Source organism: Protopterus annectens, chromosome 9.part0 (genome assembly GCF_019279795.1).
Source record: "Protopterus annectens isolate FY-2018-M chromosome 9.part0, PAN1.0, whole genome shotgun sequence".
In the NCBI taxonomy this organism is placed as follows: domain Eukaryota; kingdom Metazoa; phylum Chordata; order Ceratodontiformes; family Protopteridae; genus Protopterus; species Protopterus annectens.
This window is the reverse complement of record NC_056743.1, coordinates 1,710,779,555-1,710,800,394: the sequence shown is the minus strand read 5'-3', so window position 1 is coordinate 1,710,800,394 and position 20,840 is coordinate 1,710,779,555. Positions and strand designations below refer to the sequence as shown.

The 20,840-nt window shown below is 42.0% G+C and overlaps 1 protein-coding gene across 5 annotated transcripts in view; it reads right to left on the bottom strand.

Annotated features, from left to right (window-relative positions):
- Positions 1 to 20,840, bottom strand: part of RAVER1 (ribonucleoprotein, PTB binding 1) — a 2,969,353-nt gene that overhangs the window by 239,836 nt on the left and 2,708,677 nt on the right. For all 5 annotated transcript variants that reach the window (XM_044084574.1, XM_044084577.1, XM_044084578.1 and 2 more), the window contains one exon: positions 19,648 to 19,725. In XM_044084574.1, coding sequence (XP_043940509.1) covers positions 19,648 to 19,725 — 78 coding nt within the window. The remainder of the gene's footprint in view (positions 1 to 19,647; positions 19,726 to 20,840) is intronic.

Here is a 20,840-nt window from a genome sequence, read left to right as displayed (position 1 = left end):
AAGTATACCAAAGTGTTAGGTTATAATAGGGACACTGTATGCCACATGTATGCTCCATGTGCACAGCGTAACACACAAAGGTGATGTACGGACATTCCATCCTCAAAAAGTACAGTTGTGCACACTTCCCATAAATGTAGACGTTCGATTGTATTCCGGTACTTGTGAACTGCTTCTGCTTCGGGCCCCGCACGGCAAGAAAGACTGATGTAATGCCGTCGGCTGCATGTTTTTTTACTCCTGACGACCTGACATCATGGAAGAAGTGACAGCATCTGACGCAGAAATCCGAAGACTCTGGTATTCAGGCTGGCTGAAGGCTACCTGCAGGCAGATAGCCCAAATGTGATGACTGCAACAGTGAAACACAAAGAACATCTGAAAAGCCCCAGGAGGAACAGTACAAGGAGAAAAAAGGAACATGTGCATCCTGAAGGACAAAGAAGGGGAATAGGAAAGGAGCGAATACTGTGACAGTGAAGAGAAGGACATCTACTCTTATGGTAAGATTTTACACATAACAAAATTCTGGATGCTGACAATGAAGAATCACTTGTCTTAATAAAATAAGTAGTTTAATGACAATTCCACGATGTGCAGATAAAAATACAGAAGTTTAGCGCTTTCAACTGTGAAATACAGTCTTCTTCAGAACAATTTCTTTAACATACTAGCCTCATTATATACTCTACCTTAATGGACATAATTGAATAATTGTTCCTGTTACCGCCAAAAACTTTAAAGTCATACCTTCCAACTTGTATAATTATAACTGCTATATAAACACATAAACAGCCTGTTTGTTAAAACACAGTTGTCATCTCATGTATATTCATGTAAAATACAAAAAAAATTAAAAATAATCATACTGAGATATAATTCAATGAAAATATGAACATTCAATAAAAATATTCAATAAAAATATTCAATAAATTGAATATAAATATCTCCCATGTACTTTACAATCTTCGGACATATATCACATCTGAATCAAATAAACTAAGAATGTGTGGCTTATTTGATTCAGATGTGATATATGTCCGAAGATTGTAAAGTACATGGGAGATATTTATATTCAATTTATTGAATATTTTTATTGAATATTTTTATTGAATGTTCATATTTTCATTGAATTATATCTCAGTATGATTATTTTTAAATTTTTTTGTATTTTACATGAATATACATGAGATGACAACTGTGTTTTAACAAACAGGCTGTTTATGTGTTTATATAGCAGTTATAATTATACAAGTTGGAAGGTATGACTTTAAAGTTTTTGGCGGTAACAGGAACAATTATTCAATTATGTCCATTAAGGTAGAGTATATAATGAGGCTAGTATGTTAAAGAAATTGTTCTGAAGAAGACTGTATTTCACAGTTGAAAGCGCTAAACTTCTGTATTTTTATCTGCACATCGTGGAATTGTCATTAAACTACTTATTTTATTAAGACAAGTGATTCTTCATTGTCAGCATCCAGAATTTTGTTACGTGGTTGGTGTTCTCATTTTACTTCAGTGAGAAGATTTTACACATATGCACAATGTCCTTCAATATCACTGTTGCAAGTATTCCCTACACTAGGGAGAGTACAAAGGGCTTAGAAGGAAAGGATGGAGGAGGAAGGTCCAGCAGAGCCTTCAAGAAATCCATGCAGGATAGCCCTGGAATCCACGTCCAGCTTATAGTGCTTGGTAAAAGTATGAAGAAAAGTCCAAGTAGTTGCCGCAAGGATGGAGTTGGCATCCAATCCTTTGAAAAATACACCAGAAGCAGCCACAGCCCTGGTAGAATGAGCCTTAACAGAAAAAGACTTTTCCCATGAAAAGAGTAACAAAAAGAAATTACCTTAGATATCCAAGAAGAAACAGTTTGCTTAGAAAGAGCCAAACCCAAAAACCTAGGATGAAAGGAAACAAAAAGTTGCTCAGATTGACAAACAGCTTTAGTTTTATCCAAATAATATTGGAGTTGTCCATGCAAATCCAAGGTGTGAAGAACATTCTCACTAGCAGACTGCGGAGAAGAGAAAAAAAAAGGCACATGAATAGATTAAGAGACAACTCATCAACCTTCTTGGGCATAAAAGAATGATTAGTAAGAAACTACACCCGTTCTTATGAAAAAATAAAAAACAAGGAACAGTCATAAGAGCCTGCAGCTCAGACACCAATCCGGCTGATGTAAGGGCCAAAAGAAGAACAGTCTTCCAAGAACAATGTTGTAAAGAAGCTGAAGCTGCAGGCTCAAAAGGAGCCCGAGTCAATTTTTCCAAGACAAAAGTAAGGTCCTAGCTAGGAAAGAGGAATAGGCTTCCTGGGGGGGGGGGGGGTATAATATGAAAAACACCTTTAAGAAATTGTTTGACCTCAAATCTAGAAGCCAAAGAAGTCAAATGTAGACAAGCAGAAATGGCTGACAGGTGGGCTTTAACAGAAGACTATGGGAACCCAGTGTGACAACCCCAAACTAGGCCAGTAATCAAGGAGTCTAAATCCTCACCACTGACCCTGGAGAGGGATGTGCACTTGGAATAAAAATGCATACACCCAGTATTTCCATATGCAGCTCTCTACATCAAGCACAATTTCCTTTAAGAGCATACAGGGAACACAGTCAGTCCGGGGGCTGGGTCCTCTCTCCAGGTCCCCAATTAGACTCCCCGCTGGCATAGCTGTAGGGGTGAGTTCTCAGCACAGTGTCCAAGCCAAGTGCTCTAACACCCTCTCCATGGAACCAGTTCTTCACGTCCCTGCTCCAAACAGCTGACACACACACACACACACACACACACACACACACACACACACAGACACACACACACACACACACAGACACACACAGACACACACACACACACACACACACACACACACACACACACACACACACACACACACACACACACACACACACACACACACACACTCTCTCTCTCTCTCTCTCTCTCTCTGAGGTTTGATTTTCAGACACACACACCCGGGAAAGAATGGCACAGATTTACTTGCTATTCTCCTTCTGCCCAGAATATAAGGTAGGTACACCACTAGACACTCCAAAGCCAGCTACTCTAAGGCTCTTGCAAGGGTACCCAATTACACTGAGTGAAGTTAACATTAATACAAATGGTAATGTTGACCAAACAGCAAGGCTTTCAGGAGTGGCCGCAGTGTCACTGAATAAATATAAGGACTCTCAAAGGTTAAAGTATTCTCTAAAAGAACAGCCACAATGAAAAGTTTAAATATATTTAATAAATAAAAAAAAACATGAAAATATTAATTACCTATTTACAATAAACACCAAAGTTTCAATCACAGGACATATTAAAATAACACAGATGAACAAATTTATACAGATTCAGAAAAACAGTACTTAACTAATTTCACTACATTTTCCTGACTGATCTAAAGAATTACTAACACTCCTGGTCCCTTACTAGAGCAAGGCAAGATGAAGTAGGTGAGGGGTCCTTCTTTGTCAGGTTCAAAGAACAGACTGCAATGAAACGTCAGTCTCATCTAGCATTAAACATCATTTTTGTCCTAGATTACAGAATTACATCACATACATCTAGTCATTTGACTTATGGTTCCCATGCTACCCCCATTACTAGAAACTGCCATGATTTAGCATGTGTGTGTCAATAATACACACACAGAGCTTTGCTCTGATCTGTTGCAGTTTCTGGAAGTCATAAAGCAGTTTTCAAACATCTACCCTTCCAGAGTAGCAATTAGTTAACTGCAAAGACAACACAGAAAGCTTCCTAGTACAATTTTTTTTCTCTAGCTGCACTGAGAACTGTAAGATACAATCTTAAAGGCCCAAGTCAGGTAATTTAATTTCAGAACATTTTTCAAAGTTAGCTATAGCTGGACTGTGATTAACCTCTTCTCTTCCAGTATCCTCTTTTACAATATATTCATTTAGTACAGTTACAATACACTCAGGACCCACTGTTTGTAAAGTTGCTTTTCTTAAAAATGTGCCAATACATTTTTCAGCACAAGCATCTGCACAAATCACTTTGATATAAAAATGACATAATTCTTTACAAAATTCTAGCTAGCTATGCTGGCATATATTGCACATCCGCTGCCCTACTTCTCCTGGCATAGCTAGCAATAACACACATCGTCACACCCAGCATTGAGCAACTCACACAAATAAAAGAGAGAAACAAAGGAATTTCCACAGAAAGTGTACCCAGGTTTTGAGCAAGACACCAAACATAAAATCTCTTCCATTTGGACGAATATGATTTTCTGGTAGTGAGTTTTTTGGCCTCCTGCAGAACCCATAGCACATTCGCAGAAAAAAGGTGTCTGAAAGGGATCAACACCCTACCACCCACAGTGTCAGCTGAAGAGTGGATAAGTGGGGATAAATGAGAGACCCCTTGTCCTGTGGGAGTAGGTCCACCCTATCAGGCAACTTGTGATGACTGCTCTTGGCTAAATGCAGAAGAGGAGGGAACCAATGCTGTCTGGGCCAAAAGGGAGACACCAACAAGATTTTGGGAGAGTCTTGTTCTATCTTGACCAAGACCCTTGGTATTAGAGGACGGGGAGGGAAGGCATAAAGAAATATCCCTTTCCAGGAAAAAGGGTACTCACCTTCCAAGCAAGAAGACATGGAACTCTGGTGCAAAAAAAGGAAGTTGTCTGTTCAGAGGGAAGGCAAAAAGATCTACTTGAGGATTACCCCACTGCTGGGCAATGTCCAGAAACATTTCTTTGCACCATCCACTCAGGAGTCTGTGTTTTGGACATACTCACAGTCTGCCACAATGTTCTGATCTGAAGGAATATAAACATCTTGAAGAATCCTCTGATACTGGACAGCTAGATCCCAAACTTAAAGAGCTAGTCTGTACAAGAGGCAAGATCATGCCCTCCCCCCATTGCTTGTTGATGTACCACATCACTGTGGTATTGTCTGTGAAGATTTTGAGGGGCCCTGGAAGGAAAAGAGAATGGAAGGCCTGAAGAGTCAGGAGAAGAGCTCTCATCCATTTGATATTGATATGGTCCCTTCCTTTGATTAAAAGACCAAAGGTCCTGAACATTCAGAGGACAGAAGGAAGCTCCCCACCCCATGTCTAAGACATCCGAAGAGTCCCTCAGCAGGGCCTGGAGGCTGAAAAGAAAGCCCTGAGTTGAAGGACAGTTGAATCCACCAATGGAGGCCTAATTTAAGACATGAAAGAAAAGTAACTGGAAAGTCTAAAGGATGAGAATGTTGAATTCAGACTGACTTTAGGAACTACCAAAGCTTTCTCATATGAAGTCTAGCCAAAGGAAGAACAGGAATGGTGGAAGCCATGAATGCCACAGCCCTTAGAAACTCTCTGGCTGTAATAAAGACCAGAGGAAGGGATTGAAAGAAAGCAATCAAAAGTCAAAGCCTTGAGAGGAGGCAGGGATGCCAGCATTATAATGGTCTAGAGCCTGTACACGCCAGAAAACCATGATCCTGAAGAGGAGACAGGAAAGATTTTTGAAAGTTCACTGTAAACTCTTGGCTTTGCAAAAGACAAATAGTGTGAAGATGCTGAAGCTAAATCTCTGCAGAGGAAGCCTGAATGAGCAGGTCATCCAGATAATGAAAGATCTGAATTTTCCTCATCCTGCAGAAAGCAATCACAGGAGTAAAGCATTTGGTAGAGATCCTTCGGGCAGTAGACAGACCAAAGGGCAAAGCAGAGAACTGAAAATGCAAGGAAGCAGAAAAACACAAAAGTTTCCTGAAAAGGGGATGAACAGGAATGTGGAAATAGGCATCCGTGAGATCCAGACTAAAAAAAGCCTGAGGAAGTAGTAGTGGAAACAAGGCTTGAAGGGATAACATTTGAAAGCAGGGAAATCTTCAGAAATTTATTGAACTGAGACATATCTAGAATGGGTCTCTAGGCGCCTTCTTTCCTGGGAACCAGAATCATTCTGGAATAAAATCCACTCCCCTTTTGAGAAGCCAAAACTCCATGGATGGTTCTTCGAGACAAAAACTCTGAAGAACGCACACAAAAACAGGCAGCTGTTCCTGAGGAGGTTGTGGAATTCTCAAAAAAGGGGAAAGGATTTCCAAACCATGTAATACCCCTAACGAATGATGGAAAGAACCCAATAGTTCTCAGTGATCTGTAACCAATTTGGAAGGGGTAAGGAAAGATGAAGAGATAGAGGAACTTGGCTGAGGAGGGAGTGAAGTAGACAGAATCTGGGTTATCTTGAAATTAATCTTTTGAGCTGTAGGAGTCTGAGTAGACTTAGCAGGATGAGCCCATTTAGCACCCTTTTTACTATTGGGAGGTGGGCGAGACTAGTCTATGGACAAAGGCTGACTTGGTAGGGTAATTCTTCTGAAACTCGGAAACAGAAATATGTTTCAATTCCTGCATAGCCTTGCCCTTTTCTTGAAGAGATTTAAAAAGCTCAGCATCCGTGGAAGCAGAGAGATTTTTATTGTTAAGAGGAGTATCCATCAGCTTGACCCTGACAGCATCAAACAGAGGCTGAAGGTGAAGCCAGGAGTACCTCATCAACACAGAGCCAGTGGCAGCAGATCTACATGAGGCATCAGCTGCATCATAACTACATTTAATGGAATGGCAAGCCACATGAGAAGAGGACCCTAACAAAGAGGGGGCCAAAGCCTTCCCCTCAGAATCAGTAAGATATGAAATAACCTGACATGCCTAAAAAAAGAGCCAAAATATACCTGGGCATATTGGCCTGATAATTGACAGCCCCGAAGGTCAGAGTAGCAGTAATATATACTTTCTTACCCAACCTTTTCACAGTTCTGCTGTCCTTGTCAGAAGAGAGCAGCTTAATAGAAGGCAAAAGCTTAGAGGGTTTATCAGAAAAGACAGAAATAACAGAAGGATCAGATAAGGGACATTCGTAAGAAATCTGCAATCATTAGGCACCTTATAAAACCTATAAGTTTTTTTTTAGAAGCAGGGGGCTGGGAATCAGGTGCTTGAGAAATTGAAGAAAAAGTATTCAACAAGGCAGGAGGAACTGCAGAGGGCTTGGGAGACTCCATTTGAAAGAGTTCACAATACTGCCTTTGAACATCAGAAACCTGGGCACAGTCCCAATTAAAAAAAAAAAAAAAAAAAAAAAAAAAAAAACTCCATCATATGAGAAACATTATCACCAAAGGAAATCTCCTCAAAAGGGGAATCAGGTCTAATAAAATCTTCTTCCTCTGAACCATAATCCAAAAGAGGGGGAATCTGGGAGGAATAGACCAAAGTTTCCTCATCAGGCAAAATCTGCTTCCTAGGCCCCTTAAGAGAAGAAGACGACCAAAAGGGAGCTGGAACACAGACCCACTGAGGAAGCTTCAAAGCCCATCAGGGCAATGAACAAACCCTTTGTAAAATCATACGATTCACATTGAGGATCATTAGGAGCAAGAGAAATTTGCTTAGTTTTTTGCTTCTTTTTCAGAGAGACATTAGGTTTAAATATTTTAGGTGGCACAGACCCCTGTTTACACTCAATAAGCATGGTGAGCATCTCCCCTCTAACAAGGATTTCCAGAACTCCCCTAGGCCCTTTGGATATAATCAGCCGCGTTTCTCCCTGAAGATCTGAAAAGGACGTTTGCAGAGCCTCCAAAGACATAAGAAGCTGGGTCCATGCCGGCCTTCGAAGCGATCGGAGCAGGGGAATTTGACTGAAAAACTGGACGGTCCTCCAGCTTTCACAAGCCTCGAGAGAGACGTCTAGTGGAGGTGGTACAGCAGAAAAAGCTGATTGAGCTTTCGTGGTCATCATCTTCACAGAGCTAACCCATGGACTGGGACAATTCAGTCACAGTACCCTAAGCCAACAGTTTAAGAATTGTTTCTCTCGGTAAATAGCCAAAGAGGAGAGCAGACTACTCAAAGTTTTCAGGACAAATGCTTGACAAGCAGAACAAGAAGTATGGTCGTGAGAAGCACCTAAGAAAAACAAACACTGCTCATGACAGTCCTTAAGGGGAATCTGTCTCCCACACTGGCAATTCCTCTTTCTGGATGACATGCAAACCAATCACCAGAAAAAAAAAAAAAAAAAAAAAAAAAAAGGGTTAGAAAAACACCAATGGGACACTTATCTGAAAACAGCTTGTGAACCAGCAGACGAAAGTGTTCAGACCAATGATCGGAAAATGGCATTTGGACTGGCGGGAAAGTAGTTCTGAGGATGGCATTTCTATACATCACCTGCCCTAAACCATGCATGGGGTAGTCTACTCTTCAATTTTTTCCTTGGAACTAGACAAATTTTCAACTTAAGCACCCAAACCATTCACTTTTCATACTGGCACTTGCTCAAAACTCATAGCAAGCACTAATAAACCTTAGCACTAGACCCCCCCTATACTGTAGAGAAGTACAAGCCTCTCTATTTGACCTTACCAGCCAATCAGTAAGCTCACTGCACCTATCCAGGCATGTCCAAAGGGCAGTTTCAAGTGTACTCTCCGGTCCAACTGGTGAATCTGGGCATTTTGAGGCAATGCTACAACTGCCTCATGTACACAGACAACCCTCTCCTCCTTCCACCAAACACTAATACATGCGAGAGATGCAATTATACAGCCAAACTGGAGGCTAAGCTCTCTCAACACAAGACTGGACCAGGCAGTCAAGAGGAGAAGGGAATTACTTGCATCACAACACCAGCTTCACACAGACCTATGAAACCAGCACCGGCAAAAAACACACAAATACACGAAAACATACTCAGAGGCTCTAAATAAAAATCTGCAGAAGCAACAGAGACCTCCAAAGCAGACATCCAAGCAACCTCCACCCCCCAACACAAACCATGAAACACATACTTCACAAAACCAGTGTGCCACACAATCACAGCCCTTAAGGCAAAATAACATACCCAACACACGAATAATAGGTGACTCTATAGTCAGGCACACTGACGTCCCACTCACTAGGCTGAACAAGGAGAAGGTTACTGTTAGCTGCCTGTCGGGTGCCAGGATTCGCCACATAACACAAGCACTCAAGGTCACTCCAGAACAAGTACAAATATGACTCTGTCATTGTCCATGTTGGTGTGAATGATCTGAGCCGTACCTCCCTGGACTACATGAAAAGAGACATGGAGGAGCTCTCTGATCATGTAGCCCAGGCTGGTATGACCTTGACCCTGAGTAGCATCCTGCCCTCACCAAGAATGATACTATGGTATACAGAAATAATTACCAATTTCAACAATTGGCTAAGCTTCTGGTGTCATTCAAAGGGGATCCAGTGTCTGTCAGCCTGGGATGACATGCTCGACAAGCCACATTGCTTTGCTAGAGACGGCTTGCACCTGTCACCCTTAGGCTTTTGAATACTGGCCAAGGCTCTTGCCACCCCCATAGTGCCTTTTTTAGGCAAGGCACAAAAGACAAACCCACCGCCGTAAATAGCACAAGTAACAAAAAACTGAGAGTAATGCTACTCAATGCCAGAAGTCTAAACCTCAAAATGCACGCACTAGAGGCGCTCCTCAATATGGAGAAAATCGATATATCTGCAGTAACAGAAACATGGTTTAAGGCTCCAGAGAGCACCCCAGCACTACCAGGCTACAACTCATACCATCACCTTCACCCCCCTTCTCACCCCCAAAAAGGGCCCATAACTATACCAGAAGAATGTAGTGCCCCTGAAATCACAAACACTCAGGTTAAAACAGCCCTCTCTAAAGCCAAAAACACAGCATCAATGGGACCGGACGGTGTCCCAGGCTGCGTCCTACATGAGCTCAAAGATGAACTAACCCCTCACCTAAACACACTGTTTAAACTCAGCCTCTCCACAGGCTACGTGCCCACAGAGTGCAGAACAGCAACGGTTATTCCACTCCACAAAGGTGGAGCCACAATGGACTCTGGGAACTATTGCCCTATAAGTCTGACTAGCTTGGTCTGCAAAGCTATGGAGTGCATCATCATGGATCTCATTAACAGAGACAGTGGAAACCTCCAAACACTGGACCCTACCCAGTTCGGCTTTGTTAAGGGCAGATCATGCCTCCTAAACCTGGTGGACTTCTTTGAGACAGTTACCAAGGCTACAAGGGAAAGGTGGTCCACACAGCCTACCTAGACATTGCAAACGCCTTCAACACCATTCCCCACTCTGGTATTATAGACAAGCTCACCAGCCTGAACATAAACCCCTACGTCACGAGATGGGTTGCCAACTGGCTCACGGACAGAACCCACATGGTAAGAGTTGCAGGAGCTAGGTCCAACACTAAACCGGTTACAAGTGGCATTCCCCAGGGCTCAGTCCTAGGACCCCTCCTGTTCGGCATATACTTCTCAGAGGTACAGGCAAGCACAGGAGGACTATGGCTGACCAAGTTCACAGATGACTGCAAACTAGGGGCTATAACTGATTCTCCCGCTGACACAGACATCCTCCAAAAGAGTGCCAAAACCATGGCCTCAAGCTAAATGCCAAAAATTGCATAGTCATCCCCTTTGGAAAAAACAAAGTACCCACAAACTACCACATAGGTGGTAGCCCCCTAAATACAGAAGATGTAATAAGGGATCTGGAGACCCAAGTAGATAGCAACCTCTCCTTTGATAATCACATTGCTAAAGTGGTTAGAAAATCCTTCTATGTGGCCCACCTAATCACAAAAGGGTTTGCATCCAGATCGAAAGAGGTCATTGGGCCCCTCTATGCATCACTCATTAGACCCATCATAGAGTACAACGCCCCATTTGGGATGTACCTTACAAGACACCTGCAACAACTGGAAAGACCACAGAAGTACCTCACCAAGAGGATCACTGGCCTCAAGCAGATGCCCTATGCAACTCGACTGAAGAAACTCCAACTGTACTCTGTTGCATACCACCTACTCAGAGGTGATCTCTGCCTGACATACAAGGCCATGTCCAACCCAGAACTGATGGACATGCTCCACCTAAAGAAAACCATATCCCCTCGAGCCACATGCTCCAGGGATCTAAACCTCACCAAAACAATAACTAGGATGTGCTGGAAGGATAGAGTCCTGTCCCAGAGACTCTAGAACAAGATTCCAATCTACATTTGGCAGAGCTCCTCACTAAGAGTGGACGGTAAAGTTTACCCTTGGGATCACTTCAATGGCTCTGCTGGACAGAGGCACAGGGAACTAATCTAAGGGGACGGCGAAAGCCAGCACATTCCGGCTAGGCTTATAAATGCCTTCGGGCAGATAGCCTAGTACCTACCTATGAACCTATGTGTAATGTACAACATCTCTGTTACAAACTAAGGCTTTGGTATAATGGCCGGACATCTGTCTGCCCCAGGCAAGGGATCTCCGCTGTAAGGAATACTGCAACAGTGATACAGAAGGACATCTTGAGTTTCCCTGGAGTGAGAAGTTGCAGGACAGGTGCTAAGGAAGCTTACACAAAGGATTTTCCATGGCCTCATGTACTGGCAAATACGGCAGGAGATTTAGGTTCATCTAAGCACAAAAGCTTCAAATACCATTTATTTATTTTGGTATCTCAAACACATGTCAGGCCTCACATTTAAAATGTTCCCCCATGAAGATGAGGGTCTCCTCATAGCAGACATTTTCAGGCTGAGAACCTGAGTAAATCATTTCCTCTTCATCTGACTCATATCTGAGAGGAGAACATGTATAATATTCAGAGAAAGAATTTGATTCTCTTAGAGGAGAAAGATCCCTTTTCCTTTTCATGGCTAGGGAACCCAAACGCTGAGGGCAAAGTAGATGTCTGCTGTGAGGTTGACAACACTGAAAAGACCTCTTCAGACAATTTTGTAAAACTTTGCAAGGCCAGGACTTGCCAGGTTAGAAGAAAACTTGTAAGTTACCGGAACATACAAAGCCTCAGACATGGAGGAAGTGAGTTACTCGTATATCCTGGAGAAAAAGTAGCAATGTGGGCCCAGATTACGGCATTTTGGGGGGGAATCAAGCCAGATCTGCTGCTCTGTCCTCAAAGCATGCATCAAGCTCTACCTATTATAGTCACAAGAACAAAGTTTTCCTTACTGGCAGGAGATACTACTTTTCTATGTGGATAGCAGCAGTACACTGTAGACCGTAACTTCCAAATCTACAATGTCAACAAAATAGGAAAAGGGCTAGAAGGCAACCACTAACATTGTTAGTCTTCACAGGGGTTGGGGAGTGGGCTGTAAACAAAAGTAGATGTAGGCATCAGGGGTAGGGAAACTTCAGAGGATTTGGTGACCTTGCACCAATTAAAACCAAGCAAAGCAGTTTTCTGTTCCTAATGGTCTTCCCATATTAAAAGTGTGTGTGTGTGTGTGTGTGTGTGTGTGTGTGTGTGTGTGTGTGTGTGTGTGTGTGTGTGTATAGATGTTTCTCCCCAAGGATTTCCTTGGGAGGCAGAGACTCTTCCTTGTTAGCAGATGGATGTTGCTACTCCCAATATCTACATGAGAGTTTCCAGCAACTTCTGCTGCATTCAAGCAAGGAGGAAGGCTTTTCTGCCTCTATATGGGTTTTGCTAGTGAAACCCACACATATATGACAGTTTACTACAAGGCAGGACAATTCTACACAAAACAAATTCTTTGAATAAAGGTCTTAAGGATTTGAGACCCGCAATTACAACGGCTTTTTAAGCCTACATGAGGCATGCCACAGGAAATAGAAATGTCCGTGGGAACTGCTTATTTAGTAATTAAAACAGTTCATAACAAAAAGACTTACCCAACATGGTACCTAGGTTTTGAAGACTTCTGCAAATTAAAAAAACTGGGACAGAAACTTGAGGAAACAGCAGCAAACATTCTTACTGTCATACAGTATATGCCTGTGGGTGGGGGTAGGGGAGAAAGTGACCTGTACTGACTGCTCCTTTTATTTGGGAGACAATACTATGTAACTAGGCTACACTGCAGTCAGCATCATGACATCTTAGGAGCTCTGGGATTCTGGCCTGGCAGACAATAGTCTGCCTATGACTACCACATTTCACTAAAACTACAAAGGTGATCCTTTTGAAGAACATCAGATCAGACATCTGACTGCTCACCATATCAGTTTAACTTTGTGACAGCCTACAACTTTTTCTTGCCATAATTCTTTAAATCATTTCTCTATGCTTGGATACATGCACTACACACTAATTTATGCATGCAGTATTTTCACCTCATGGAGTTAGGAGGGTATCCATAGATTATGCTCCTCACATCTACTCCCACAGTATACAAGTGTACTGCTCCTAAACAACAAAGGCAAAGATATATTTAAACAGCAACTGATACAGAAGGAGCTACTGTTCAACAACATTTCTGATGTCATTGCATTAGCCACTCTCTAAGGTAAGGACTTTGACAGGCAGTTGTAAAAATGATGGCTCCCAGCTCCATACATGCAACTCTGCAAGGGGATCGCTTGCTCCTTGGTACTACAAAACGAGTTACCACTGGGGCAAATTTCCCAAGGAGTCGGACATCCACCTAAGTGAAAGGATTACAACAGGAGTACCTGGGTGAAGCAATTGAGGGATCCAGGGGGTTGGGCATACATGTAAGCAGGGACAACAGCCAGAGGGCTTTGTGGCACTGGGAAGGGAACCATTCAAAAATGGGTCAGCAACATATTGAGTAAATTTCATCCTCAATGAAGTAATCCACTGAATCACGAGAACAAGGGACTGTTTTCAGTACAACATAGTTCTCAGGGATTGCCCTCAAGGCACAGCTGGAAACAAAAGCTACAGCAAAAGTCTTCTAATGAAGCCACCAGAAAACACTAATTTAAATGAGAACAGAAGAGGGCTCTCCCTCTGTTAAACTTCCACCAGCACTGTCACAACTACACAACATAAACAAACAAACATAACTGCCTGGAGAAGACACGTGAAATTTTGGGTAGAATGGGTGTATTAAAATCAGTAATATCTAGGATCAGGTGAAATTCAGAAAATCTACATGGTACAAAACAAGAGGTAGGAATATAATTCTCTTCCTTTTTTTTCCAAAAAGAGGAACAGGATCTCTATCTCATTTAAGGCGTGCAGTCTTAGATGGTTTAATGATTTTATGGCAACAAATTCAGCTCTCAAGAGAAGCTCCTTTTGGAAGGACATTCCAGGATCTCAAGATGTGGCCTTTCAATGCAGCATCTAGAAGTCATCTAGCCTCTATGACACTCTTAGAGACTGTGACCAGCTATGGGGAGAAGGCTTCCGTCTGCCCTTGCAGGTAGTCAGGAATTCTGCAAAGCTTTTCATATGACAGACTATGAAGGGGCCTTAGACTGGATTACTCTTCCCAGTGTTTAAGGTACTCCTTCCCTTACTTGCAAGGAGGTCCTTCCTCTTTGCTGACTGAACATCTGACTACCCTGGATGAATAACAGCAAGCATAGCCAGTGGAGTGTCACAGAAACCAATCAGGGGAGTTATCTGCCTACCTGCAGCTATTAAGTATATTTAAGAATGAGGACCTCACCCAAGAATGGAGGATCCAGAATGACCTGAGATAGCTCTTAAAAGAGGATAGTCTGAGATATGCAGTTCCGCATAAACAGAAGACACCACCACACTCTAGCACTGGAATTGGGAGAAGTGATGAAAGTAATTTGGAGGAAGTTAAGTCTGAATGCAGTACAACCTATTAAATGCACAGTCCATAGCTTCATGCACCTTGTCTGGCTCGAAAGTGTCAAAGTGCTGTTGTGTCCAGAGCTTAAGCTGAGCAAAAGCAATTACAAAGTCTGCCCTGTGACGCTTGACAAGTATGGCATACCACATAACCCAGAAAGTGTAAAGGATATTTGCTTTCTGGAAGCTGGAAGAATCAGTGCAGTGTCACATAACTGCAAGAGTTCAAAAACTGCATCCCTACGAGTAGACTCCAAGGAAAGAATGATACAGTGCTCTTCCATTCTTCTTTCCCAAGATTCGGACTCAATCTCTTCTGGAGGGGAGGAACAACGACTCAAACCAATTTAAAGAAGACAACATGAGCCTGAGGAAGGTGATAGATAAATAAATAACAACATGGCTTCCGCCCCAGACACTGCACCATGACTGCCCTTCTTTCCTTTCTGGAAACCATCAACCATGAGCACGATTTTAGGCAAATTTGTATCTCCACTATTCCTATACCTGTCAAAAGCCACACCATCTCTCAGCATACTCATTCCAAACTCTCCACCCTACATCTCTCTCCCACCACCATAGCCTGGCTTTCCAGCTACCTGTCCAACCGCCAACAAGCTGTCCAATGGAAAACCTCAACCTCCCCCTTCCTACCTACATCCACAGGCGTCCCCCTCAAGGCTCTATTTTTGGCCCTTTCCTCTTTAGCCTATTCATTAACAACTTCCACCACTCCATCCCAGAAACATCTATCATCCAATATGCAGATGACTCAACAATCATCTGCTCAGCCTTCTCTCCGTCTGAGCTCATAGCAAAAACCCAATTAGCCTTCTCCACAACAGAATCCTGGATGCAGTCCAACCACTTGGCTCTTAATGCCAAAAAAAAAAACAAATTAATGTTATTTTCCCCTTCCAAAAACTCCATTATTGAGAAAACCTCTTTCACCATACAGAGCCAGAACACCCTCCCTGAAATTGTTCCCACGACAAAGCTTCTCAGTATCATCATAGATGAAGAACTAAAATTTGATACCCACATCCACTCAGCAATCAAACCCACCTAAAGACTGGCCTCTGTTACAGACACAACCGCTTCCTCAGCCCCTCCACCCGTCAAACCCTAGCATCTACCTTCCTGCTCCCCTCTCCCTTATGTATGGTGCCCCTCTGTTTACCAATCTCAACCTTGGCTTACGTTCCAAACTTGAATGCTGCTACCATAAGATCTGCAAATTTGCAACCAATTCTAAATACTCATACCACCACTGCCACTTCCTCCTCCCTCAGTTGGGTTGAACTACCCAACTACCTCATTTACCTATAACTCACCATTGCCCACAAGCTCATCTTTAAACCTACAAACTGCCCATCTCTCACTACATCCTTAAAACCCTATATACCCAACTGCCCACTCAGATCCACAAATCAAAATCTCCATCTGGTCAACAAACCCATATGACCTCCTGGCCATCTACTAATTTCCTACTCCTTAGCTAAACTGTGGAACTCTCTCCCTCCTCACATACTCAACTTACCAAACCATACTAATTTCAAATATCAGCTACTCTCTCATCTAACAGCTAAATGGGAATGCCCATGTCGCACTCCAACATAAACTCCTCTCTACCCTTTCTTCCCTGCACTGAAATCATCACTACTATTGCCTCTTGTCATTCTAAAACATTTTCATCCCCTACCTGGGACTGAATTTCTCTATCTAATGTACTATACTTTCAGTAGCAAATAGTTTGGTACTTCTTCCATAAAAAATGGTTCATCTAACCTCAAATGGATTGTAGCTATGGTTTAAAAGTTAACTCACTTAGAGCTTACGTCACATAATGTTCTTCTGTTAATGTTGAGTTTACCTATCGTGCAAAGGTCTAGTAATCCTTATGTTTTCAATGTTAACTCTCTAAGTGCTTATTACATACTGTATTATTCTTCTGTAATATTTAACTGTTCTGTATGAATCTTTGTTATTTCTTTGTAACATTTAACTTGCAATGTCTTGGAGCTATTCTCCCCGGGCCTCCACTGAAAAGGGGCTCTTTATGGCCCAGTGGATTTCCCCGGTCATCTAACTTAAATAAATAATAATAAATAAATAAATGAATGAATGCACACAGCAGTTTAAGGGCAGGAGATGAGCAGTTCAGATTCAGATCAGGATTCAGCACAACTGACCAGATATCTGCAGTGCGACACACAGTTGAGAAGAAGCTAGAGATGAGGAAAGAGTTCAACTAGACATTCTTAGATTTGGAGAAAGCTATTGACAAGGTCCCACGAAAGCAGATTCTGGCAGTCCTACACTGGTTCTATGTCCCAGAAATACTGGGTAAGTGCAAGATATGTACAAGGAGCCAATGACTCAAGAGCAAACAGTGTTCAGTCTCAGAGGGGTTCCCAGTGGGACTGGGTGTGCACATCACGGTCCAGCTCTGAGCCCACTGCTGTTCAACTGCTGATGGACTACATTAGCAAACAGGTTGAAAGGGACAGATCAACAAAGCTGGTGTATGCAGACAATGTGGCATCACAGGCAGACTCTGAAAAAGAACTTCAGCAAAGGTTAGGGGGATAAAATGCAAAACTTAAGGCACATGAGATGAAACTGAGTACAGATAAAACAGTTGTAAATGGCAGCAAATGGAGTTCAGAAGAAGCTGAGAATTGAGACAGAAGGGAAGATAGTGGAACAGGTGAACAGCTTCAAGTATGTGGGGGGGGGGGTTAGGAGAAGGGAACTGTGAATGAGGAGGTCAAAGCTAGAATCAAACGGGCTGCAGCCAACTGGCAAAGAGTGACAGGTGTAGTATATGGCAGAAGAATGCCAAAAAAGTTGAAAAGTAAGTAAAACAGTGGTTCAAACTGGGCAGTACAGGCAGAGCAGTTTAGGAAGCTAGATGTGATGGAGATAAAGTGTCTGGAATGGGTAGAAGGGTGTACACTGTGGGACAAAAGAAGAAATAAGGGCACAAGAGCAGAAGCCAAACTAGCTACAATTACAGAAAAGGTCAAAGAGAACAGATTATGGTTGTTTGGGCACAAGTGCAGAAAAACAGAAGACAAACTTGTGAAGAAGATTTGGGACAGACATGAAGAAGGTGGATGGATTGTTTGAGAGAAGAACTACTGCTGTCAGGCATGACTGTTGAAGAAGGCAAGAGAGTGGCAATGAATAGAGACAGGGAGCATGACAGTTGATATGACACACCGATCCCATGTAGAAAATGTGGAAAAGAAGATTGATGATGATGATGATGATGAGCCTGAGAGTTTTTCAAAGGAAGTCACATGGGGGAAAATGTGCTAAGCAGTAGCAGAGAAGTGATTATCCTTTGTCCAGCCTGGAAACATAAGATCTAGAACCCTTTTGGATCTCCTTCTCAAAGTAAAAACATCTACTTAAGGCCCAAATGGGATATGCTTGTAAACTACTCCTGTACACCATGCACATGAGAGCATGGAACTATGGGGCAATGGACCCCTAGTGGAGGGGACTAACTAAAGATGGTCCTTGTATGCGAAAGGATGCAGAAGGCCATACACTGACATCAGTTTGTGCTTTTTTTTTATCATGCAGTCCCATTCCTACGCATACCACGCAGCAAATAAGGAATGCAAATCCAAAAAGGAAGGGGCAGTGACACTAGGTCTAGAAGGTGGAAGAAAGCAGGTAACATCTCCAATTACTGAAGTAAAGGATAACAGGTGTGAACTACAGGGTCCAGGTGGAAGCCTTGACCAAGAATTAGGGGACTTGATGAACTAAACTGTCAGAAATGGGTGTCAGCATGCTCTAGAGTTTGGACCCCAAAATTAATTACCAAAGAAGGTTGAGAGGGAATGCCCAAACCTCTTCCTACCATCTTCCTGTTCATCAGTAGATGGGTATATGTTTGATTCCTTGGCTAGGTGAACAGCTCACAATCAGTGAAGCAGAGTCTAAATGATAGACCTCAATGCAGAAGGCTCTACCCAATGCCTGGCCAACTTATTCTTTTACATTACCACACATGTCCAATACTGCCTAGGAATGCAGGCTAAACCCTCCGGCTGATCTATGTAATTGGCGCCCCTGCACTGTAACCACCTTACTAACAATTAAGCACATTTTTAAGTTTCACTGCTTGTCTGCAGCAAATGGGCTAGGCTTAAAGTCTTGGTACTACTGGCAAGCTTGCATACCATGTTCCTTTCCAGGTACTGCAGTTAACTCCTGTGTGGGTCCAGGTTGGTGAAACTGTAATCACAGGCCCACTAAAAATGTCTTAGTTTCTTCTGCAAAGAATGTGGGAACTTTTCTAAGAAAAGAAGCTAGTTTTAAGATCTGATCTGAAGTGTCCAATGAATGAATTACAATGCATGATGCAGGAACACACCTCAGTAACCTGTTGTCAGTGATGCTATGGCATGTGTTGTGCGGGTAAGGTGCATGCTCAAAGAACAGAAGCTGAAGACTGAAAAGAACTATGGTAAGAGGGCATTTTCAATTAAGATATCCCATCTGATAACCCAGTGAGGAGGTCCCCTTCAAATTAAGATCTTACAGTTTCAAGACAATAATACAGAAGTCTTCAACCAGCAACACTGTGTAATTATTTGGGATGACAAAGGCAATCTAAGCATTTCAGCCATTAGATCATCTGCAGGATGAGAACTGTTTTTCACAAAGAAGTCATACTGACCTGATTAGACTTCCGTTCCAATTTGTAAAGACATTAGTCACAGAATATAACATAAAATGCAAAGACTGGAAGAAAACTATCAAAATGGTACACTCATACGACAAACATCACACAGTGAAGAAGTAAAACAAAGACCTCCAGTAAAACAAAATCTGACAATCTAGTGCATGTCATTTTAAGTATGACTTTTACATGTTTTATTAAATAAGCTCTGGAAATTGTAAGATGAAATAAACAGTCATAAAATAAATCAACTCCACTACCATTTCTGGATTATAAAGGTATTCTGTTAAAATCTCAAGGCACTTACCTTGGTATAACTGGAACCATAGCCTCCTATTCCTGGATCATTCAGATCTTTTGAATAATACAAAGATGATGGTGGATCCTACAAAAAAGGAAAATTTCAAGGACATAAAATGAGCCCAACTGCAGAGCTGCAATTTTACTTAACCTCACATCATAACCATTCATTCCATCACAGATGGAGAAGCACCAACATCCTGGAATAAAGCACTGGTGGCTGTAATACCTGAAGAGGGTAAAGGCACATCAGACCCAGCTTCATACATGCCCATTTCAAAACTAAACCATGGAATATAAAGTGTTTATATCTATCATGGCTAAATGAATAGCAAAAGTAATGCCAAAACTGACAGCTATGGATCAATGTGGTATTGTGGAAGGGAAGCAAACATATGACAACACTAACAGGACATTGATGATCCAGAAGGAAGATGAATGTAAGAAAATACCACTGTTGTTGGTGAGTCTTGATGCAAAGAAAGCATTTGACAGAGTAAGATGGAAGTTCATGAGCAGGGCAATGGAAGCATTTGCATTCCCTGATAAAATTATAAGGTTTATTAGGAAACTATATGAAGAACTGCAGGTGAAAATTAATGTGGGTGAGCTCTTCTCAGACAATTTATGTCTGAGTGAGGAACCAGGTAGGGTGTCCTCTTTCCTCTTTGTTATCTGCACTGTATTTAGAACCACTGGCAAAGAAATTAAGAAACTCAGAAATTCAAGGATATAATTGGTATGGTAGTCAAGAAAAGCTAGCTCTATTTGTAGACGATATTTTTATAACTGATAAAACCAGAAAAGGACATTTCAGTGTTGTGGAACATTTTGAGTCCGTTTCAAATCTTTTCAGGATACAAAATTAATGATGCTCAAACAAATGTAATAGCCATAAATTATGTACCCACACATGAAATGGTTCATCAATATTCATATTTATGAGGACATAATAAAATGAAGTACTTAGGAGTATGGATTAAAAAGATTCTGGTGTGGCTGCTATGGATATACGAGAAGAGACTAAACAAAAGATAATACAAAAACTGAGAAACTGAAAGCTCTGTTATATGGATATGGATAGCAATATACAAGCAGTTAAAATGTTTAGTCCCCTTACTTTTATACACAAGTCAGACACATTTTTATCAACCAGAGAAGCTGTGGATAGCAATTAATAAAGAGCTGAAGGATTTTATC